This window comes from Labrus bergylta, chromosome 7 (assembly GCF_963930695.1).
Source record: "Labrus bergylta chromosome 7, fLabBer1.1, whole genome shotgun sequence".
Taxonomy (NCBI): Eukaryota; Metazoa; Chordata; class Actinopteri; order Labriformes; family Labridae; genus Labrus; species Labrus bergylta.
The window spans coordinates 24714895-24739590 of NC_089201.1; the positions used below are offsets into that span (position 1 = coordinate 24714895).

At 40.5% G+C, this 24696-nt stretch overlaps 3 protein-coding genes across 5 annotated transcripts in view; 1 reads left to right on the top strand and 2 right to left on the bottom strand.

Moving 5' to 3' along the window:
* The first annotated feature begins 242 nt into the window (after positions 1–242).
* On the top strand, positions 243–2729 carry tmem276a (transmembrane protein 276a). Its single transcript, XM_020659207.3, has 4 exons — positions 243–951; positions 1361–1474; positions 1565–1702; positions 1852–2729. The coding sequence occupies exons 1-4, from the start codon at positions 549–551 to the stop codon at positions 2097–2099; spliced, it is 903 nt and encodes a 300-aa protein (XP_020514863.1). The 5' UTR covers positions 243–548; the 3' UTR covers positions 2100–2729.
* A 3368-nt stretch (positions 2730–6097) lies between these two features.
* Positions 6098–7577, bottom strand: fibina (fin bud initiation factor a). Its single transcript, XM_065957143.1, has one exon. The coding sequence runs from the start codon at positions 7517–7519 to the stop codon at positions 6893–6895; it is 627 nt and encodes a 208-aa protein (XP_065813215.1). The 5' UTR covers positions 7520–7577; the 3' UTR covers positions 6098–6892.
* An 8619-nt stretch (positions 7578–16196) lies between these two features.
* Positions 16197–24696, bottom strand: part of ano3 (anoctamin 3) — a 33996-nt gene continuing 25496 nt past the window's right edge. For all 3 annotated transcript variants that reach the window (XM_020658975.3, XM_020658976.2, XM_020658968.2), the window contains exons 15-25: positions 24301–24441; positions 23763–23927; positions 23519–23555; positions 23287–23398; positions 22933–22990; positions 22600–22697; positions 22150–22304; positions 21860–22012; positions 20690–20840; positions 20417–20606; positions 16197–19879 (exon numbers count right to left, since the gene is read on the bottom strand). In XM_020658975.3, coding sequence (XP_020514631.2) covers positions 19697–19879; positions 20417–20606; positions 20690–20840; positions 21860–22012; positions 22150–22304; positions 22600–22697; positions 22933–22990; positions 23287–23398; positions 23519–23555; positions 23763–23927; positions 24301–24441 — 1443 coding nt within the window. In that variant the 3' untranslated portion in view covers positions 16197–19696. The remainder of the gene's footprint in view (positions 19880–20416; positions 20607–20689; positions 20841–21859; positions 22013–22149; positions 22305–22599; positions 22698–22932; positions 22991–23286; positions 23399–23518; positions 23556–23762; positions 23928–24300; positions 24442–24696) is intronic.

Below are 24696 nucleotides of genomic sequence, written 5' to 3' on the forward strand. Positions count from 1 at the left end.
TTAAATCAGCCAGACAAAAAGAGGCCCTTTTGGGGTTTAAGACTGTCATCTTCACAACCGAACAATTGAGTCTAAACTGCAGCATTATGAGACTCTATAGAACCTGAGGGAAGGCTCTTCTTCTGCTGTAACTTTCTCAAACTTTGACCATCTTTCTCTATAGACCATGATCTGCTGTGTCAGTGCTGGCCTAGGGGTTTGTTGTGCTTTCAAATATTTGCTCTGTCTCCATCTACTGGAAAGAAATGTTGGACTGACCAATATCTAGGCTAGACTGAGTTCAGAGGCAAAGAGGAGACAACCAAAATATTGCTCATCGAGGCCCATATTTATTTATTCACCGCCTCGGAATTTGGGTCTTTTCTTGCGATAGATGTCAAATCCAAGAAATGAGGTCTTGGGGGATTTATCCGCATTTCAGGTTTCCTTCTTTTGTTGAATTCCCTCCCCACCTCAAATAGCCCACTGACAGCAGCAACAGCAGCCAGAAGCGGAGCCCTGCTGTCCCGTGGATTTATCACGGCACCGAGGCGAGAGACGCATGGAACATGGCTGCGATGAGGACTTTAACCGTGGCTGGTCTCTTTTTGGCTTTTTGCGCTTTAGGGCTGATAGCGATCGCGATCAGCACTGACAACTGGTACGAGACTGACGCGAGGAGGCACCGGGAGCGCTGCAAGAATTATTCCAACAAAAGAAACGACCCTGGCTACATCTACATCTCCAACAACAATCTGCCACTTCGCATGTTGCCGAAGGAGAAACATTTGGAGATGAGGGGCTCCGGTGTCAGCGGCGAGATGCTGCTGCGGGCGAAACGGCACTTCTCGCCTCCTGCCCCGGCCATGGAGTCCCTCTGCAGTCGGCAATACAACTCCACCATCACCGGACTGTGGAGAAAGTGCCACCGAGCGGGGTTTGACTTGGAGACGGAGGATTTGATATTCAAAGGTTTGTTTTATTGTCATATGTTGTATGCTGTAATGTGTTCATTTTGGCGCTATCGGCGAATACTTTGTGCACGTATGCGTTATCCAAGGTGCTGATGCTGCGCACGGACCCTCCGGGCCTACGCAGTATCACACGGAGTACAGTTACAACGCAATCGACGTGCTGTGTTATTTTCCAGCACAAAAGGGCAAGCTATAGTAACAGAAGCCTCGAGATGCGTACAATAAGCTACTCTACAATGGTGTGGAAGGATGAGTGAGTGAGTGGGTGGGTGGGTGGGTGGTGGTGAAGGGGGTTGGGTTGCATTTTTTTGGGGAGGGGGTGTTGTAGCATTCAGATAGACTTGTGATATCCTCCTCATCTGATCTCAGCGCTTATGTGACATCCTCTTTGTTGTTTACATGCACAGGATTGGTTCCGCGCTGCACACCAATAAAATACTACTACTCATCATCAGCGCTGCCCAGGAATCTGCCAATCAATCTGACAAAGACGATAAGGCAGGATGAGTGGCACGCGCTACGTGAGTTCTCAAAATGCCCTTTTTGAATAACGCAGTTGGATTCATGTAGAGAAATGTGGCATACACCTGTAAACAAACTTTCTCTTTTAGACCTCCAGAGGATGACCGCCAGCTTCATTGGCATGGCCGTATCCATCATCCTATTTGGCTGGATCATTGGCGTTCTGGGCTGCTGTAAGGAGCATGATCTGATGCAGTATGTTGCTGGACTCCTCTTCCTTATGGGAGGTAAGATGTACTTTACATAAAGAGCACTACCCCAACTCACCACAGAGAGGCAGTAAAGTATTGCAAAGGAGAATGCTGGAATGATGCATCATCACAGGAGATTAAAATGTGTTGTCTGACTCTCTCTCTCTCTCGCTCTTTTTTTTTAGGAACATGCTGCATAATCTCCCTCTGTACATGTGTGGCTGGGATCAACTTTGAACTGTCGCGCTACCCTCGCTATATGTTCGGAATACCCGAGGACATCAGTCATGGTTACGGCTGGTCCATGTTTTGTGCCTGGGGTGGCCTGGGCCTCACGTTGCTGGCTGGTTTCCTGTGCACACTCGCTCCTTCCCTGTACCCTCCACACACCCCAGTGGTGCACAAGCCCAGGCAGGAGAACGGCTGTGTGTGACAGGCCACCTCCACATCTAAAAGACACCTGTCTCATCCTGAAACGGTGACGAGCCCTGTTGCAGTGACAGTTTGACCCGTACGGGGACTCAGAGCAGAGAAAGAGCCTTCACACAGCCAGACACTGAGACCGAAAGGCACACTGGCTCTCGCTCACATGAAAATGAAAAAGAGGTGACATTTGACTGAAGGTGGTTTCAGTCCCTCTGGTGCTTTTTCTGTCCCTCTTTATGAATGAACTGTTCAGTGTCATTGCTTGCTCTTAAAGAGGAGAATAGTTATAAAAAAAAACATTTTCTTCACATAAAATCTGCTAGTTAAAGAAGAAAAACAGAAGAAAAAGAAAAATTGGCAGGATATCAATAGCACAAATTTGAAATCTGTACTGAAGAACAAACAATCGGTGTGTTCTGTCACATTTCAGAGGGCAACTGTGTATCATTATGTACCCATTCAAAACAAGATATGTACATGTACTTTTTGAATTGTATGTATGCAGATGCATTTGTGTTTGTTCAAGGAAAAATATGAGCATTCAGGCCAAACTGTGTTTGAGGGAAATGTTTTGTTGTTCTTGAGGTCTTAACCCCATCACAATATTTTTGAAAAATAAAACAGCCATGCAAAACCATTTTCATGCCTGCAAATGTTACACACTGCGCCGACATCATAAACTTTATTATAGTCGTCTTTTCTTTTGTATTACGACACGAGTTCATTGGCGTGTCAGCAGGCAGTAAGGCTTGCTAATTGAGTTTAAACTTTTACAACTTTTTCCTTTAAACAGCAGCTATTTTTATTTCTGGTCATGCTTCAAGGAAAGAGTTTTATTCAACCCCTTCTAAATAACTAAATGGTGAAATATGGTAAGAGCTTAAGTCACTGACCAAAATTAAAGAAAACTGACCAAACTAACAAAGTCCAAATTAAACAGCAGAAAAAGTGAGGCAATAGTCTGCTGAGCGCTACAGTAAAATAAAACTTCCTTTAATGAACACCACTTATTCATACAAAGACATCGAGTCCAAATAATGACATCAGTAGCTCTTTGATCTCATGAAATAAGCACAAGTGTACATTTCTTTTATGATTGATTAATATCGAAGGTTCTTTTTTCCATTGACAACACACATACCATTTACTTTGAGCTGTAATGACTTAACCACAACTTTGTTATGACAAATTAAATCTTACTGACAGCTAACTCGCTTGCTTCACTCAGTCCCTGGAGTGTCTCCTCTCCTCAGTGCCTCCTCTTCACTGCTGCGTTGCTTGAATTATATTTATTACCTTCTTAGAGTTGTTTAGTGCAGCTGCAGCACTGAAAGCCTTCATAGCTGGTTAACACCATACTGACCACTGGAGACTAAATGTGTTCTCATGAGGTTTAAACATGCTGATTCTTTCAAAATAATGTGCTGTTTATCATCAATACTGAAATGATCCACATCATTCTGTAATTTCTGATGATGTTGAAATACACAGCACACCAGTAATTCTCTCCATCTTATTGCACCGTTCATAATTTCTACAAAATGCAGGAACAGATTATCTATTTCCCTCTGGGACTGTGCATTAAAATTTGTTCTTTTTTAAATCATATTTGAAAATAATACCAAAATTAATTATAATAACCATTTCTTTATTTAGATAAAATCCTTTGTGTCCTGTATGGCCTATAACATTAAAAATAAACAGAAGATTTGAGACTGTATTACACCTCATATTTGTAACAAGCATTTTTTGAAAAGAGGATTGGTACAATATAAGTTTAAAAAAACTCTATTAGGTTCAGACCAATAAAAACAATTTCGCAAAAGACTAAAACAGATTAGTCCTTCCTGATTTTCTTCAGCAGGTCGTTACAGAGGGACAAGGCCCTGATAGCAAAGGCCCTGTTGCCGTTTTTAAACCTAGATCCTGGAATCTCAAATGGGGATCCATTATAGGATGTCAGGCTAATCATTTCTGCACAGGGATCAGTCCTATCTGCACATTACAAGTGATAGCTTAAATAGATTATTCATCACACACACCCAGTGTAATGATGCTAAAAAAAATTGGCTTATGTGGAGTGTTTAATCAACTGCAGTCATGAAGAATTCTGTTTACTTAAGCAAGAATACAGTGAAGTCTCGACAGGATGTGATGAATGCATGAATAACTATTTCAAAGTCTTTGGGAGACAGAAAGGACCACATCTTTGAGATGCTGAATAGTGGGGGGGGGGGGGGGGGGGGGAGGAGGGGGGGGAATGTTTGAACTATCGTTTTAAACATGAAAATGTAAGCTTTTAGATGGCTAATTTAACTTAACGTCAAAAGTATAGAGCTTTTTACAATCTATGTTAAAATGGAAACTAATATTGTCAGATTATGTTTCCAAGAGATAGCAGTGGAATGGAAAACAACCAGGGACCAGGGACTGATCCTTGGGGTTCTCCAAAAGGGCAATGATTCTATAGAGGCTCTGGTGCCAATGTTGTTCATTTCAATCCATAACATGGGCTTCATTTTAGTAATGAAATAGTTTAAAGGTTGTGGATTACAGTTATAGTATGTAACATTATTTAATCATAATTTGGGTTAAAATAACACATTTTGATCTTTACATGTCCCCAACAATATTACATGTAAATGTTCCTTGGAATAAACGTGTCTTATCTGTGTCTGTGAGAGCAGTGCCTTATATTGTTTAAAAAGAAACATTTCAGGTTTGAATCAGGATTAGCCGGCACAGAACAAGCATTGACTGTAAATAAACATGGACGAAGCCTCGTTGGCGATTGCCATACTGGAAATGCTGTCTAAAACATACTTTCATTCAGCCTAACAACAGGCAGAGAACTATAGAACTGAAGCTGCTCATTCTTGAAGAGTTATTAAAGACCATCTCCTCTCAAGGACTATGACTGACTTTTAGCAGCATATTTCATTGAAGGATGATACAAGTAGTATTAACAGTTGTAATATGCAGGAGTATTTATTACAGTCATACTGGCAGGACCAGTAGCAGTTATAGAATTCAAATAGCTCTCATCTGTCTAATAATAACAGCACAGAGGTATGTGGCTCCAGGGCTTCTGGCTCTCCTCAGAGAGGGATCAGTGTGATCTCAGGTCAACATTCCTGACCTTTTCTTTGTTTGTCCTTAAAATATGTCCGTGAGGAGAATACATTCTTCCATAAAAAGCCTTCCTCCTTCTTAGCACCAGAGACCTGAAACCACAAAAACACACTTCCCTATAGGTGGAATTAACGATTAGAGCCAAAAAAGACAAACTAAGTAGGGTGGCTGAGTTTGCCTTGAGAGGTTTCCTGACCTGTTCTACTTTTACTGACACTAGTGGAAATTTAACCAAATCTTTCAGTGAAATCTTGTGAGCCCTGTTCATGCGCCCCTGACAATTAAACGTCATACAGGCATATAGGGTTTCTCCACACATGGAGTTTGGGGTTTCTGAAAGGGTTGGCCCCAACTGTGCTGAGCTACACAGAGCTGTTTTTAAAAAGGGGTCCCTCAGGGGAAGCCGGACTGTGAGGAAAACCAGACAGAGGAAATCACACCCAGTTGCGCCCCTGGCAGCACATCTGGCTCATTCACATCTACAGAGACATTATCTGTAGAAAACAAAAAGTGGGCACGCTTGTGGCAGTTATATTGTGGTTGTTGCAGACATCGGGTGGAACAAGATAATTTTAAATGCTAGCTAAAGATGGAAAATACACACGTTGTACCAAAGGCTTTTTCTGTATTAAATCCACTGCACTGTAAATCTAAACAGTCTGGCAGTAGATAAGGACTAATGCCTTCCAGGAATTCTAAACAACTTTTCTCACATAAACTGTGTCTGAAAAAAAACAATGTTTTCTGTCATAACAGCAGAAGAAAAAAACAGTGGTCTCTTTAGAGATTATACAAGCTGCGTGTTATCTATAACTCTATTTATAGTGCTCATAATAACTCAAACAAACACAGAATCTCAACACAAAAAAAACGTCAAATCAATCACTAATTTTTATAGATCATGACACACTAAAGGGCAGATAATGATAGCAACGGTTGCCTCCGGACAAACATATTTCATACTGCAGTAGATGACTTCCAGATGGAAGTGGGAGGCAGTTACAAACCTCAGTCGCCAATTAACCAGGGCTGTTTGACGGGATGGTCGAGTCTGCTACTTGTAATGCCGACAACAAAGTTGGGGACGTAAATAGATGACTAGGAGGAGGGGGGGGGGAGTCTATTCTACTGCTGGATATTAAAAAAGAACAGATTTCAAAGGTTTTCACTGTCTATGGAAAATTCAAGCTTCAAAGGATGGACATGTATTTTTACACACTATAAGCTTTGGCTTGAAACATCTCAGGACAAGCTTGTAAGCAGCAGACAACTTTCAGATATTAGATGAATATGAAACATTTATTTGATCAGTAAATACTTAAACTGTAAAGGCAACATAATTTACACTATACAGACAAAAAGCAGCTTGTTTATTGATTCTGAGGGGAATAGATCTTGTTGGAGGGTTTTATTTTCTTTCTCCCTCCAGAATAAAATACATCCTCAGAGGTGGCACAGAAGACTCCATGCAGACACAATTCATGTTCACATTTCCTTTTCCCCTCCTGACTCAGAGGACTATGCTGCTGTTTCCCCCTCTAATGACACATTCAACATACTTAGGAGGGATATTCATAACCCACAGCAAACTTTCCAGTTGTTTGATGAACTGGAGGGTCACAGAAACACACAGAAACACAAACACACTCACACACACACTTTGAACTGTTAGGAGCCAACATGTAGGAATTCTGTCTTCAGACGACTCAGTCTGCTACCATGACTGCGGATGATGAGAGACAGCAGCTCGTGTTTGTCCTTCAGTCCAACAGAGATGTCGGTGGTTCCCCTCAGTGCGCCCCTGATGTCGCTCACTTGCTTCATCACGTATCCGTTCAGCTGCTGCTCTTCTCTCAGCTCCGTCTCCTGACTCTGTTTAAACTTTACCTCCAGCTCCAACAGAGACTTGTCCACGCTGGAGAAAGCTTCACCGATCTGAGAGATTTCCCTCTGCAGGAACTTCCCGTAACTGTCCTCTCCGTCCAGGTCGTGCGCCACAGTCCGCCCGATGCCCTCAAGCAGCCGCGCCGCGTCCTCCGCCTGCAGCTTGGAGATGATGAAGTCGTCCCGGACCACCGAGTCCCGCTCCTCTGAGGCCCCGCATGGATACACATCCGAGAATTTAAAAAGCATCTGGCACTCCTCCGGGTCCACGTTCTCCTCGTAATCCCCGTCTGGGACGAAGAAGTGATGGAAGGAGCCATTGGAGATCTCCGGTTGGAGGGGCCCGTCGTAGATCGCCGAGCCGAGCGGCACATAAGAGACCAAGATGAGCAGCAGAGGGACCGGGTCCATTATGCACCTCCTCTCTCTCTCTCTCTCTTTGACGAACTGAGTGTGGACTGGCAGCCGGATCAGGCGCACTGTTTTCACCCCGGATCAAGTTACACAGTCCCCCGTCACCTAAAAGGCGCAGACCGCCTGCGTGAGTCAGGGGGGCCCCTTAGTGGCCCCTGGGTACTCCGACCACAATGAGTCAGTGAGAGGCACATGCACTTTCCAAGAAAAGTACGGTTCAAGGATGCACTTCTTGGTTTTCCCATAGTATTTAAATATGAACGTTTTTATAACTTCTGAAGCCAGATTCACATTTATGTTCAACCTTAGCAAAAATCATCATGAACTTACTCTGGTGATAATTACTGGCAGCCCTCAGGAAACCAAGTCACTTTTCAAAATGATATCACGTTTTATATATAAAACGTGATATCATTTTGAAAAGTGACTTGGTATATATATTTAAACTTAATTTTCTATAAGCAAAAACATATTTTATAGGCATTTTTAAAGGTGAAACTAGTCAAGATAAAAATACAAAACATATCAGTGTCTTGTGTACAATAGCAGTACTCATCAGAATCAAAATCGATGTTTATTGCCAAGTACGTTTGCATTTGACTATAAGGCAAAAGTATCTTGTGTTTATTTCAAATTCAACCAAGCCTTTCAAACATACTGTAGGCGATGTTTACTACATATTTCAGTAGAACTAAAAACAAGCAAACTGATCAAGAAACAAATAAGCTCAGAGAAATCATGACACCAATTCATAAACGTTATCATGGAAAAAAAGAAACACCAACAAATATTGTTCCAATAACCAATGTCACCTGTTAGTCCAACCATCACTTCATGGAAAAGGCAGCGTCAACGTGAACAAAAGGTGAGATTAAAGGACAGCAGGTATTACAATAAGAGGCCAAAGGAAACCTATTGAAGATGACAAAAAATATAGGGCCAATATACTAACTAAGGGTCTCACATCTTATAGAAATGGTCGTCCGAGGAGTGAAGCATGCACGTCAAATATTAATTAGGAATACATTCCATTACAAAGTTGTGCCTTGACTTTTTAGGGACAGTGTCTTTGATCCAGAAAAATGTAATATTCTTCCTTAGGGACTAAGTTAGTTGACCAAATAGTCTCTTATGTTGAGCTTTTGTAATAAATAAATGTTAAAGGCCTGCATAATAAAATCATATCTGCTGACTGTTTGTCATAGCTGTCATTTTTATTTCACTATGTTTACGCAGCCTAGAAAAAAATACCATATGGGCCAAAGTTATCTATTTGTTGTATTATTTGCTGCAAACAGCATCAAAGTTCACGTGAGTGATTGTGTCCGATGTCACTATCAGGCCTGCTCCAAAACAAATCTACCCATGAGTAGAAATAAAGGAATGTGAACCTGTTTCACTTTTGCTGCTTTAGTCTAAAAATTATGATCACACAGTGCAACATGATACAAAATAATACTTTCTATAGGCTATTTTATTTTGTATTATCATAAACATTATCTAAACTATTGCTCCAAAGTTTTATTGTAAAAAGAAAAAGACATTTGATCAATTATTTTAGTTTTTAACAAATCAAACAAAAATGCAATGACAGAAGAAATGGCCGGTTGTTTTGTTTTCAAACACAAGCAGAATATTTTGTTACGATGTAATTTTGACCAATAAGTGTATAATGTTTCAACTGCAGGTATCTCTTATACATGTTACTGATCCTCAGTCTGAGTGAGTCTAGTTAGAGCTGTTTATGATGACCTCAGTCAGGTGATTACATTACTGCACAGACTGAGAGCCCCATGGGCTAACATCCCCGCTCTCATGGGTAATTACATCATCACAGGGTGGTCTCAGAAACAGCTCTCAGTCTGTCAGCACAGCTCAACACAAACTGGAAACATATGGCACGATGTAAACACAGAGCTGGAAACGGACCATCCATTTATGTGCCATATTATGCATGCAATAATGGACTGGGGGATTTGTTTTTGTTGCCGCACAACATGATAAAGGGGTAACAAATACACACAGAAATGTTCAGAAATACTGAAGTATCTCGGTCCTCCACACACAGCCAGATAAAAGCAAGATGTATGTTGTGAATAGCCAGGAAAGAGAAGGATAACAGGCAGTCTGCAAACAGCAAATTCATCATACAGGTACATACAAGTCAAAAATTGTGCTGTTTTTAAAAATTCAAATATCCAGGAGGTAGATAAAAGAAAAGAAAGTTGAAACACTATGGCCCACAGTCGAAAAAGGAAGTGTGTTTGGGATATAATAGATATAGACTGAATGTAGTGTAGATGAGGGAAAAGGCAGCAGGTTTGTTTTAGCTGTGTGGAGGTAAAACTGTGTGGAAAAAGATTTGAAACACTGAAGGATGACGTGCTGGACAAGGGCGGAAATGTGCCTATTCAGAGCAGAAGTTTAGTTTACATCAGGAGAACAGTAGCAAACTTATTCAGTTTAAACAGTTTAAACTTGTCCTGTTTAAACTTATTCAGTTTAAACTGTTTTTTTTCCATCCTAGAATATGTTAGTGTATAGAAGGGAATGAAATAAAGTACTCAGTTCAATGGATAAAAGAGGGAGCAGTACAACAATACTAAAAATACAAACTATAGACAGAGCAGAATACAATAAGCCCTTTTAAAAAGACTACATGATGTGGATGAATGGAGTGATAGTAAATGTGAGGTGAGACCAAATGACCTCTACTGCGCTTTCTGGAGATTTAATTATAGCAGCATAAACATACAAAGCAGAATTATGAAAAAATGAGTACCAGCATTAAAAACATCTGTTTGAGCTATAAGTGAAACGGCACACACAGTATCAGAGTTATTATAGGTAGCCTACTGTAAAATATCAGATTTAACCTATATGGCACATTTAACAAAGACAGAAGAAATAGTCAAATAGTCCAGCTAACTGAGTAAGAGCCTGAACTAACATAACACAAGTCTTTTGCGCACTTTAAGCTGTATGTAGTGTTTCTTGATTTTGGACCATTTTAGGTCACTGGGACTAACGGTGAGCAAAACCCTGACATCTTCGACTCGCATTGTTCTTACATATCAGGATCAAAGCAGTTCTGAAGCCATGTTTCTGTTCACCTGGAGAATATAAGTCCATCAATTTCTCTTTTTGCTCTGTTTTGGCATCCACCCATTCCTGGAGGAAATATCTGGCCCTGTGGCCGCTAAATGCTCCGCTATACTTTCACTAAAGATATGTGCTGTGTCTGTTTTCGAGCAGATAGAATACAGCCTGCTGTGTCACCCTGCTGCCTGTTGTGGTGGAAAGGCACCAATGAGAGCAGAAAGGTTGTTCAAAAACAATAAACACTGCAGGTAGAAAAGCCCAAACAGTGAGCTGAACATTGTTAAATGCTCTGCAGATCTTTTTCTTAATTATAATCAACCACTCTACATAAAACATATTAACATTTGTGTTCCAGTAATGACGTCATGAATGCAGATTTCATTAGATGTTTAACATGTTGCTTTATGCCACTCTACAGATTTTATTGTACAGCAGATTTGAACTGAATCTGATCTCCAACTTCCATCTTCACACTTTGCCTGACCCAGTTTGCACCTTGTATTTCTTTATTTTTTAGACGTCTGACTCATAGAACAGTAGAGCGCATTGAATCACTGCACCTCTGCTGTGCATTCAAAACGTCCAATGTGAATTTGTGAAAATATTGTGAAATGTTTTAAAGTGTGGTAATCAATGTGAATGCACATGTTTCACATCAACTGTAACTTTGTGCTCCAAGAGTCTGGCTTTTAGGGGGACAAAGAGATGTTTGTTTAAAGTGCTTTTGAATGAAGCTAAGACAACTTAAGGCTTCTCCACATGCAGGCTTCATCTTTGTCTTCTTAAGCAACTCACCTGAATAAATAGAGCGTCTCTCAACATAAACACTCACAGAGTAAACTGACCTGCTGGCCAAAGCAGAGCACCACTCTACAGTCTGCAGCTGCCTGAAAGCAGATGTAGCAACAGATGTAACAACAAATACATCTCAGAGGAGATGAGAGGGATGTTCTCCTTGATCCTCTTCTGCAGTGGTTCCCATCCTTTTTTGGCTCGTGACCTCACTTTAACTTCACAAAAACTCTGGTGACCCCAGACATCCGAAACACACACAACTTTTTTTCTAAAATAATCAGTTTTTAATCATGTAATAGTTTTTTTGTGTGTGTTGAAATTAAACATTACTTTTGGACCACATTTAGGCTTTTTCGTGTATATTACTGTGTGAACAGAGGAAGAAAGGCTGGGATGACATTTCTGCACAATGGATGACAGACAGAGACACTGCAAATTTATTGTTTTGGCATCGACTATGACCCACAGTAGCCTGTGTTCAATGTATTTGAATGTACAATAAAATAAAATTTATAAATAAATCCATACAATTTCAGGCGACCCCACAAGGGGTCAGGCTCCAAGGTTGGGAAAACCTGCTCCACTGTATAATGCCCTGTGCGTGTGTGCGTGTGTGTGTGTGTTGTGTGTGTGTGTGTGTGTGTGTGTGTGTGTGTGTGTGTGTGTGTGTATAGTTTGGAAAGAAGCCTTGCAGAAGGAGGCGAGGATTTCTAATGTGAAGGAGAGGAAGTATCAGGGCCCTGCAGGCTGCATGGAGTTTGAACAGACGGGCAGCTGATTCACAGTCTCACAGTGAATCTTAATCACCTTATGCTCAATGTCAAAAAAATGAATTATTCAAATTTAACAAGAGGTAATGTTAATTTATGTAGCTCTTAATTAAAACAAGGCCTGGAGAGTATTTTACACATCTACATTTACTGATCACTTTCTGTTTTTATTTTATTTTTATTGCTCATATGTTTTGATACCTTTGACAGTCATATGCAGCTGATGGTGGCTTTTTTGTTGCTCTAAATCCTGTCTGGAAATGAGGAGTTTGTATTCGACTCATTTTTTCAAATTTAAAATGGTCCAAACTCCTGATCACCAAGTAAGTTCAATACACAAAATATGTGTCATTATTGTAAAATGAATCATATTTTCAGACACTTAAAGCACCATAGAATTAATTTATTTGAAAGCGCAGTGCCCTTCAGACGAATTCAGAAAATCTTACCTGCAAAAACTGGTGAAAATTGAACCAACTTCTTGGAGATTGGTTGAAAAAAGCTTGATTTGAAAGACAGCTCTGTGTTTGAAGAAATGGATGTTCAGAATAATTACAATAACAGCATATTACGTAGCTTTTATACATAATGGATCAGGAGGAAAGAGCTGAAGTATATAGTTCTATAAATGGAAAACATGATGGAACTATTTGACTTTGACAGACAGGTCAATATTAGGACACTTCCTGTGCAATAACTTTTAAATTCAAGTTATAACAGTTTCATTAAATACCAAAAATACATCTCTTTTTTATTCCAAATAGAAAAGTTCTATTCTACTGATGTTTAACAACAGCAGTCCTGAAAATCCACGATTTTTAAACTCCCAGAGACCTCAACAGATTATCCCACATTACAGCCTGCGTACACACGATTTTGTTCTTCACCTACAGCAGTATAATCGTCTCTGTCAGAGTATTTTCCCCTCTCTCCTCCTACACGTATAAAGCATGGCTGAATGATGACACTTTGATAAGCCCACACACACACCTCACACACTCATTGTATTTAAAAGCAATGAGGTCACAAACCCTCTGCAGAGTGGGAGCTCGGAAATGGATCCACTGGCAACGGACCTGCTAAAGGTTTCAAATGTAGATTCATGAGTGCAAATGAGAGTTGATTTCTATTATCATATTACAGTTATTAATGCAACAATGTTCATGACAGATAAACTCTTCAACTGAGTGAAAACAACGTGTTGTGCCATCCTTTGAAGATACGTCGACTGTGTGTAGACATGAGATTTATTCTGCTTGATGTCGACATGCTATTAAGTTAAATATGATAGGGTTGTAGGTCTTTACTCATAGATTGACGTTACTGATATCACTTGACCTATACAGGTCCCATCACTATCATTCACATTGTCCCTTCACTATTTCATTGTTTCGCTGATGTGTTGTATCAGACCTCCAGCACTTATGGTCAAATATTAGGCAAAGTATTCACATTTGTTTTGAAACTGTGAGATATACCACAATACTGTTCATTACATTATGACTCATCCAATCAAAAAGAAATTATGATGTTGTCTAGGTTATGTGGAGTGAATGAAGCTAACCTTGGTTTGTCATGTTCCTGTGCTGTGAGCAGGTGTTTGCCTTGACCCTCTGTACCCGTGTCAGTTCCTTCATCCACTCAGCTCTGCACAGAAATTTCACTCAGGCTGACTCATCTGTTACTGCTGCTGTTCATGCCTCACGTCTGAATTTCACCCCTCCTTCATTCAGTAAATATATTTTACCAGCATGTCTGCTCAACTGTTATGTTCCACAGCTGCTGTGCAAAATGCGTTTTCTGACGCATCCTGATGGTGGCCCTATGGAAAGTCTGACAATCACTAAAGACTCAACAATTTGTTCTGAGGAAACGTTCGCTGGTTGTTCAGGTAATTTACTTAGAACAACTCACGTCAAACTCACAGTGGCACTGGAGGAAAAGAGAAACCTTAAAGTCAGCAATATGAGCGTTCAGAGAACTTAAAAAAAAGGTCATTGCAGTCCATCAAATATTCGCTGAGAAATTTTTGGTCATGTGTACCCCAACTGTACTTATGATTAAGACTTTTTAAAATTTAAGCGGGGGATTTTTACAAAAATGTAGCCCTGAACAGTTGTTTGGAATGTAGGACTTATCCATAGAAATCGGCTGTACACCTTTACAACTTCTGCTTTGAAGTTCAGCATTTTATGTGAGTCTTAAATGGGGGAGACTCACTTCTCCAGCCTCTAGTGGCCAACAAGCAGCCAATGTGGATGTGCAAAACACTGCAGTTCCTGGAAGGTCCACTTGAGACTGGCTCCAAAAGCCACAAATCTCTTTAAGATCCTTTATTAAATGCACATTTTTTACAGAAGAAATAATCATGGTTACAGCCTGAAACAAAAACTGTTTTTGTTTAGCTCATTTATTTAATGATTCAAACTGTTTTGGGTTGATTTTTTTTATCCATTTTGATTATACTGAGGATAAAAGTTTTGCATGCTTATGCATAATTAGGGAGATGATTGGTTTGACTGTTTGGCTGTTTGTCAAGAGACTAAAGGCCCACTTCAGCTCTACCTCTGTCTGTTATTAAATTGATTGAAGTAAGGTAGAGTCAGCATTTCCAACATGGAAACAGACGGCCTTTATTGGGTTCAAAATGCCTCGCAGAAACCGTTAGGTAACAACACACTAACACAGGCGATGGACAGTCTTCTTCAGTAATGATGAAAACTGTTTCTTGAACCCAGCTCGCTGAGTGCTTGTATGATTTGTGGATGTGAGCGATGTGACTCCTTTGTCCCCTGCTGGTCGACCTTGGCTCTCTGTCTTGCTTACACCCCAGAGCTGTTGGATTTATGGGTGCAGTGTGAGTGGCCCCGCTGATTACCTTCCTAACCTGTGCTGTAAATCTGAGCTGGATGAATAGCATCAGTCACCTGGAGGTGCTCGTCCAGACCATGAACTCATGTCTGAAGCCTGTGAGAAAGGGAAAGTGGTTAGAATAACTCAAATTTGAGACTTTGGGTTCGAATTATGCCTGCTCTGGAAAACTGAACGTCTCAAAATTTGAAAAATACTTCTGATTTATTATGGGCAGACCTAGAGGTTTGTGGCCCTTTATTAAAGAGAAGTGTCAAGAGGTAAAATATCCAATATGGCACAATTAAAGAAGAACTGCATCATACTGCATCAGATCATATGGCCCTGTTTCTGCAGAACTTCTCTTTGGCTTAAGAAGGATTTTCCAATGCTGTTTTTTTATGTTACAGTATATGTGCCTTAAAGGTTTGAGTCCTTTTTTATACTGTTAAAGAACAATATTAGATATTCTTCATTTCAGTTTTTATTTTATATAAAGTTACTTTGTTGTGTTTTGTTTCAATTTGATATTTTATTTCCTATTTATATTTCTTCAGCAGCCTCATTAAACGGGATGGCAGAACTGCAAGACAGTGATGAATTAATCAGTTTCTGTTTTTGCAAGATCCAAAAGTGGTCAGGATGTGAAACAGCAGCCTTAAATGCCAGTATGTAATGTCTGTTGGTCAGAGAGGTGAAAGAAAATATCTGAAGAGTAAGATGGAACACAGGAAATAGTTGGAGTATTAAACATTTGTCATTAGAGCTCAGAGCGTGTTTAGATTTCACCGTAAAGACAGAAAGTCAGCGTTAGCTGACACGACACGAATGGAAAAGCAGTTAGAAACGAAGCCTGAGCAGAACTGGCATCAAACAGTCATAGTACAGTGGGAAAATCCTACAGTCCTTATAGTGTCTGAATGTTTTTAAGAATATGTTACATGAACAGTCTTTGGCAGGCAGGATTTGTGGTTTTTGATAATAGTGGAGGAAAAACTGTCTGCACTGTGCTGTGCTTCGGTTTGTTCCAGAAGCAGATTAAGTGAAACCTGGACGGTCAAGATGATATCAGCTCAGCCCCAAGCTCTCTCTCTCTCTCTCTCTCTCTCTCTCTGAAAGTTTACATCAAGACGGAAAAAGGAAGAGAGCAGACAAGATTTAAAAGATACAATCCATGATTTATTACAGAAAAGAATGATATCCAAATTGTTTTATGTTACATTATTTTTATACATCTCAATATGTTTTTACATGTAAACAGGAACGAAGTAAACAATGTTATTGATACACTTCATGTCACGTCTGATACCAACCTATTGTACAGTTAAATCTCTGTCTATGTGCTTCTCTATCTGCACAATCCAGTAAGAAGGCATAGCACGGAACAGAAAGCTCAATCCTCCTATGCCAAGTCTTCAGAGATGTGCAAGGTCATGCCTTTATTACTTATTATGAGATACCCATACTGTGCTATTGTAGTAGCAGCTTTTCTACCACTATGCAGAATCTGGTCTGAAGGGGAACCAATAGCCTATACTCTCGGAGAGGAGAGGAAAGTAGGGAGATTAATTAATCAAATGCTTATAGCTGGGCAGGTAAGACATCCGATATCTTTGAGTTCTTCATTCATAAAATGAATCCTATCTTGTCATTTTAAAAGCTTCAGTTGGAAGATGGGAAAATGTCATTTTGATTCCCAATTGAAGAAGTCTGAAGTTTACATGTTTATATTCAATCCAGATTAAATGAAATCAGACTGGAGTCCAAGGTCTTAGTTTAATATTAAGGGACCAACCAGGGGACCAATATTAATACTCTTCCAGTATAAAATTCTGACACTTCAAGAGACATACTAGGTGTTTTCAGACCAAACAGTTCTGGGGACTTTTTGAAGAGGAGCTATCCACTAGGGAGTTCTCTGAGAACTATACACCATGGGAACTTTTTTTCAGTCTGCATCTGCACCGCCATGGTACCTACTCTGAAGCAGGAGCTAAAAGGTTCCTTTAAACGGGGCTCTAGGAACTAAAATATTTCAAAGTTCCTGCGGTGCGGAATGAATAAAAAAGGAGTGGGGTTCCAAAAAGTTCCTAGAGCTATGAAGAAGTTCCTGCGGTCCGAAAACGCCTAATGTCTCGTCCAGGCCTCCTTAAATGACCATCACTGAAAGAGGGAGGTGATATGTTTTAAGACGCCATTAACAACCTTACACAAGGTAGCTGTTACGTCATGCATACTCTACAGTACAAATGTACCTTACATTTACATCTGCATCTCTTCAAAATAAAAGTAGCACTAAAGGATAACAACATGCATAGATTTTCAATTTTCACATAGCAGGGAAGATATGCAGACAACCTGGGCTAGTTTCCTATGCATCAGAACAAGATTCAGGAGAACAAATATCTCTCTCTTGAGGATGAAATGATTATGATCGTTGGATTACTTGCTATGAAGTGAAAGATTATAGAGTCTTAGCCAGCCACCTGCAACTTGTGCGTCTTTAATCGACTGTGTGAGCCATGATTTCTGCTCTACTATGCTTGCTGTGATAATGGAGGAAAAGGAAAAAAACATGCTTTAAATTGTGAGTGTGCATTAAAGTCATGCAAATGCACCGCAAATGCAAAAATATATATCTAAAAAAAAGCGGGATTCCTTTGACTGCTTCTTAGAAAATATGATCGGAAGTTGATTATCTGCGAACATTCAGAGGACACCTGAGAAATGTGGACATATCTTTGTCTATCTGAGGGTGAAAACAGATGAACTCATACAGATAGCATAAAATAAAAAGTATAAAAACATGACATACATGTATATACAAGGAGCAATACATTAAATAAAAACAGTTAAATGATGTATGCTTTCTGTAAAATCCTTTTTTTAGTTGTTGTGAAACGCAATCTGGGAAGTGATTCTTTTCTTTTTACACTCACTGTGCATAATGTGGTTAAGTCAAAGTCGTATTCCACACGACCAGAACTAAAGCTCTAGGGCTAAAGTTTCAGTTCTCATAAGCTTCAAAATTAAAAAAAATCCCTCATTAATACAATTTCTCCACGCTCAAACTCTCCATCTCAACATGTATAATTATAAAATGATGTTCCCGACTTCCGAATGGATTCGTCGCTCATGCTACCTGTTTTCCTGAGTTTTCTATTCTGTGACGTCAGACCTGACCACAACAGAAGGCAATGTCAAGACTCTTCATTTAACCAAACCCACCTTCTCATTTTCACATCAATGTCAGAGAGCAGTTCAAACCTCATCTGATCATTTGTTTAGCAGAGGTTGAGAACAAAAAAAGCTTTAGTGTAGATTTGAACTGAGGAACAGTGGATGGATGTTCTTTGCAAACCGAACATCCAAGCCACAGGTATGTCCCAGTGATCCAAGTTTCAACCACACTTCAGGGCTTCCAACACCAAATGAAAAACAGGCTGTGAGCGCAGAATGAAAGAGTGGATTTGTGGCTTCTGCATTGCGAGTGCATACAGTGTTTATGATGGGAGTCGCATTACGGTGTGCACCAAGACCAGAGGAGGTGCTGTGGAGTGACTAACGTTCAAAGCAAATCCTTACAGGAGACTTCTGAAAGGTCTTTAGACAACAGAACAAGGAGAGAGAATATTTCTTCCACTTGAATAAAAGCATGTGCAGCACAAACAGGCACACGTGATGTTGGTGACACAATTGTGGTGAGCACAACTGTAGGCACAATCAAATCGCACTAAGTTCACATTTCCTCAACTGTAGACAGTCAAGCTCAGCATTAGCACAAAGATTAACACACAGCTCACACTGCGTACACACACACACACACACACACACACACACACACACACGTGAACCAGGCTTCAAAACAGGGACATAGTCTATCAAAAGGTACAAAACAAAAAGACCATGCACTTTTTATGGTTTCAGAATTCTTTGTACCTAATAGATGTTAAACATCCTCCACAATGAGTGCTGTTGCTTTTATTTCTTATTATTCTTTGCAGTTGATAAATGGCCGCAAATATTAATCAGCATGCTTCAAGGGCGATATACAGTCGCTTTGTACGAAAAATGTCCATTGTATTTGGTAGCCACATCACCAGAACCACTTTTGCAACAAGAAACGCCACAGTAGCTCTGTCACAGAAACCAGCAGAGTGATGGCAGCACGGTCATGCTGCGAGCTGCACCAAACTGCAGAGTCAAAGCCGAGTGCTAGCTGCCACACACAGAGAGAGTGCAGGATGAGTGCCAAGAAGCGAACAGTGGTGATCTGCAGCCCTTGATCTGCATAGTAAACATTAATTTGCAAAAAGGTTTTTGTCTAGGGAAGCCATGACTCAGTCGAGAAACAAGGGGCCTCCAGCTGGATGAAGCTGGGTCAGGCATTGGGCATGGTCAGAAACAATGAGCAGCGGCAAAACTGGTCGTGAAATAGATGGCGGGGGAGGGGGGGGGGAGTGGCGAAGGTCAGAGCCTAGAAGTGGACAGGTTTGTGGGAGGATCTGGTAACTGAAGAACACGTCTTTGGTGTACAGAATCAGCCAAGTGAAGCTAGACTCTCAAAGCTAATAGACATAAACAAGCAGGCAGAGGAGGTTGTGCCTGTGACTTGAGGGCTTTGCGGCTTGTAGTGGAGACATGGGCGGGGTTTAAGCTAAGGCCACTCGTGGTGATAACGCCGTCCGTTCTTCTTCCTCTCCTTCTGTAGGTGCTCCAGCTCCGCCTCGTACATCATCTCCTGCATTAGGTACTTCTCCCTCCTCATGCGATCGCACAGACCCTTCGGCATGTCGGGGATGAGGTACGCTATGAAGGACTTGATCCCAAACACCAGGTGCTGCAAGAAGCATTAAGCATTTATGAATGACTTATTCCACACAGAGGGAACACTCTTAGGTTTCCAGTATTTGCTGCATTATTCAATATGCGTGCAAAGGCTACCACTTTGCATCACAATAAAGACTTTTTAAGTTATATAATGTTTTATATGTGAATATTATGCCAGTGTTTGTGAAGGTGAAAAAACAAATGAACAAGGCGGCAATGTCAGGGGAATATCTTGTCAACATTTCAAGGAAAGAAGAAGAAACGTGGTGACTTTTTTTTTTAGCAGGACTACCATGGGATTTGGGTTTTATTCTGTGGATTTAGTGAAATTCCTCAGCCTACTGTAGCAGCAACATTTAATGAAAGCATGAGAAGCACCTAAATTGTGCTTCTGAGGTTTTCACTTAATGATGACAGCATATAAATTCATCAAGAAGAAATTCTGTAGTTTCTCAGGCTTAAGGAGACATAAGAGGATTACGTTTTAGCAGCTTGACTTGCTGGTAAACACACAGAAAAAAAAGAAAACTAGAAATAGCTGACAGACCTCAAAGACGATGATGAAGGCCAGCCTGGCAGCCAAGACGTGCCAGAACTGCAGGGTGAATTCGTAGGGCCCCGTACTCCAGGGCGGGGCTCTGTAGTCTCTGTACCTGCAGTAAATGGGCTGACTGCTGTTCTTCAGCTCGCTCATGTCAAACACCGACAGGCTGCTGTTCATGTAGCCTTGCAAACACCTGAGAGCAGAAGGGGAAGTTGTTGAGGCTTTAACACAAGTCACTCTGCCTGGCTCTGTTTACACACTGAAGTCAATGCTTACTCATCCTTGTGGTGGTGTCCCTTGTCTTTACACGGGCCGTATTTGAAAGCGTAAACAAATCGGGGGATGTAGTCTGAGGTTATGGCAATGACAAAGGCGTTGGTGATGACTGCAAGCACGCCGATTCCTTCAAGAATCCCGTGCCAGATACCTGACAGACAAACCAGATGAGAATAAACACTGTTCACTTCTTTATAGGAATCAGGTTTAATATCTAACAGGTTTACAGGTCTATGAACATAGACTATAATAAAAAGTAGAAAGATAGTAAAGAGCAGTAATCCTACTGTCGAGGAATTAAAAAAATATATATATCACATTTGTAAAATAAGTTTAACAATATTTAAAGTTAGTGAAATGCAATATATAAGGTGTAACAGAAGATACTAAGATGGTCCATACATCTGCATGCCTTCAGTAACTTCAGCTCTGTGTGACCTCCAAAGCTTTTTGTTGATGAAACATTTAAGTAGTTTAAGCTGAAGGTAAAAGAAAAAATAATAAAATGTTCCCTTCTGAACATGTCAAGTGAATGAGCCACAGTTCAGATTAAATCCCAGGCCGCCCGCTTTGGGGACTACAGCCTCCATACAAGGGGGGCACGAACCAACCACTAGGACACCGGTGTCCCCCCTGCAGTGGGACAATATTTATATATGTATTCAGAACCCAAAAACCAAATAGTTTGGGAACTCTGTAAGTCAGAATACAGCATGATTTTTAGCTACATTACGATAAAGGTTATTGAGGCTACTGTATTTTAAGAAGAGAAAATCCTCTCTAGGCCTTCTCTGCATCAGGCCTGTCTTTGTGTGATCAGTAAATCTTAAATCTAACAAGAAGCTTTGCTCTTTGATTCTGTGCCACTGAAACATAATGTGTAAATTACAGCTGAAGAATGTTAAATGTTTGTGGGTGGATTCCTCCTTTAATTACAGGGCAATATGCCACAGGAAGCATTTGGTCAGTTGGAGGATGCAGTTTTTTGTCACTGGGATGTGGGCTCGTAGGAGGCAGGCGCAGCATATGGCAGCACAGATATAGGAGCATATTTTTCTCCATAGGATAGATAATGTTTGGTTTGGGTGAAAAATGTGGCTCTGATCTAAAAAAGAAAAAAAAAGCAGACACAAAGGGGGAGGTGTAGGATCAGTTGGAGATCACACTGACCTATGTCAGTGGCTCGGGCTGGCATTGGTCTCCTCCACTGAGTGACAAACTTGTATGCGTCAAGGCGAATCTCAATGATGTTGTTGAGCAGAGCGAGGAGAGGAGCCAGCGGGAACGCTGCTACGAATATGGTGGTGAAGCCAAACTGGAGAACTGTTGAGGAAAGAAACATTTAGACTACACAGGATGTCTGTAACACATCCTGCACAAATCACATGTATGATTTAACAACCACCATTATTTTATTACATTCCTTCCCCCTTTCAGAAACTAAGAAAGAGATGTTTTACCCATTTCAAGGTATTCGTCAACGAGTCCATGTGCGTTCATCGGCTGCAGATTCCAGTCTTTGTCCCACTGTGGAAGTTGGGCTTTATTCTCCACGTTCTGCCCTCCACCACCTCCTTTCTTCATCTTTCTACGAGACCACCAGTTCTGCAGCAGACTGAAAATGTGGCAAGTAGCAAGCTGTCATCTCAAAGCAATTATTTCTGACAATGTGCTCAGCACTGTAGGAACCCTTTTACTGAGCCTCACAGTTCAGGATTTTATGTATTACTGCAATAGAAAATCCTTTTCATATGCTAATGCACCGACGGATCAAAAAAAGAAAATCACAGACATTTCATAACGTTTTGTATAACGGCAATCACTTACATTCAAAATATTAAGAATTAAATGTTGCATTTCTAATGGCTCATTAAGAAAGAAGCACATCATTATAATTACACATTACTTACGGAAAACCGAGCTCCATGAAATTGTTCCAGATTTGTTTGAAGAACATGATGACGCCCATTTGCAGGCACAGATCTATCAAACACCCGCTTGGGTGGCACTGAGAGAAAAACATAAAATACAAAACTGTATCTCATATCGTACAATTAAACCCCAATAATATTTTTCCCCATTCTGTTTTTGGTTCATTAAACTTTATAATCTGATTAATTTGTGGTTCATATAGCAATATACAGGTGGATCATCAAAAAGATGAATAACATGAAAATGCTAAATATATCCTCAAACAGAAGGCAATAATCGGCCCACTCATGGTGGTGCCTAATTGCACTCACCTCCTCCAGCCTCCATCGATTAAAGAGTTTATTGTATTTTCCAGGCCTGCCAGCAAACCTGAGCAGATTGAGATTGACAACATTAACTGTGAAACTCAATCAGAGGAAAACTAATAAAGTCTGAGCAGGAATAAAAAGACGCTTAAAGGTGCTAATCACGTTTTACAGACCACAGATTGGTTTCCTTTCTAGTCACAGCAGTATTCTGAAAACACTTAACATGAGTGAACAGAGAGAAGAGGAAAGAAAGGGAGTCTTGGCAGCCATGATGTTGGAGCTTTAAACAAAACATGCACAATCTTTCATTAAACTCACTGTAAACAGGAACTGTAGAGTTCATGGCAGTAAGCCTACCTTCCCAGGAAGAAAGCGATGTAAAATGTGGAGCTGTTCAGATTCACAAACTGGAAGAGGAACATCTTCAGAGCGAAGCTGTTCTCCCACTCAGACTCTGTCCGTGGGTGCTCTGAGGGGGGACAAACAGGGGTTACAGAGTCGACGAGGGAGAATATAAATGCATAACAACCATGTAGGAAGAAAGAAATAATGAGGTACAAACGTATAAACAAATTTGGACAATGCTTACCCAAGTTTGTCAGCAGATAGGCCACCTTTTCATACACCTAAAAGAGGATCATATTCAGGGAAAAGGTTAAAGAGGGTAAAGATGAGATAGAGCAGTATGAAGCGAAATCTCAGCAAATATTTAAAATCTTGGCTGTGGATGGGACAGTCCCCTGGAACATAACTCCTTCATAAATCTTCCGCACATTTTTTGGACAGAAAAATGTAGACGAGCAAAATGAGGCTTGTCCAGACAAGACACCCACCACGTTGAGAGACATGATGATCATAAAGTTGATGCAGACGCCGGTGCCAGAGGTGGCAAACTGCCAGTTTTTCTTCACAAAATACCAGCCGAAGGACGCGAACTTCTCCATGGCAATAAGTCGGAAAACCACAACGGCAAACACGGCTGTCAGGACGAGGGAAATCTGGACGGAGATCATGGACAGAAGGAAGAATAGAGTAATTATCTTGTACAGTCAAAAACTGAGATGAACACTTTACTTCACCATGAGATTAGATTGAACCTCGACCTTATTATCTTACAGCACAGAAAAGAAACCTTTAAAAAACGTCAATTGATAAACCGCTTATTAGTAAATAATAATCAGTATCAGAAGAAAAGACAAAAAAGGCAAAATTCACATTTTTATTTTTATGCTTCGCATCCAGCAGGGGGCGATGTAATGCCACTGCTGGTGCCTCATACACACTCCAAAGGTGGCAGACAGAATAATGGTGATCTCCCTCTCAGCCTAAATCCCAAAAGGGAGCAGATTATTCAGAGATCAAAGGGCTTACCATGAAGAATATTCCGGACACAGAAACCATGAGCCGGCTCAGTTTGTCCGAGAACGGCTGGAAAGGCTCGGGCTTGCCAGAGATGGGGTTGACTCTCTCCATCCTTGAGTACTTGGCTTCGAATTGAGGTCTTAGCTCCTCCTGAGTCACAAAATACATTCCAGTTTGAACAATTGAACTGAGTAAGCAGTAACTCATTTATTAGTGTCAAATTTACTAAAAATGAAGCATGATCCCCTATTGGGGGGAATATGGTTTTAACAAAAGCTCAAATAAAGAGGGCAAAATAAATCAGCAATAGATGAAATATGTAAAAGGAAAACATATTTACAGAAATAAAATAAAAGGGGAAAGTTAGAAATGATAATATAAATATTAGAAGAAAACTGTGAGCCG

Coding starts and splice junctions, on each gene's coding strand:
- fibina (XM_065957143.1), bottom strand. CDS start 7,519: ATGGACCCGGTCCCTCTGCTGCTCATCTTGGTCTCTTATGTGCCGCTC.
- tmem276a (XM_020659207.3), top strand. CDS start 549: ATGGCTGCGATGAGGACTTTAACCGTGGCTGGTCTCTTTTTGGCTTTT. Junction 952..1,360: donor GGAGGATTTGATATTCAAAG/GTTTGTTTTATT, acceptor TTACATGCACAG/GATTGGTTCCGCGCTGCACA. Junction 1,475..1,564: donor GGATGAGTGGCACGCGCTAC/GTGAGTTCTCAA, acceptor TTTCTCTTTTAG/ACCTCCAGAGGATGACCGCC.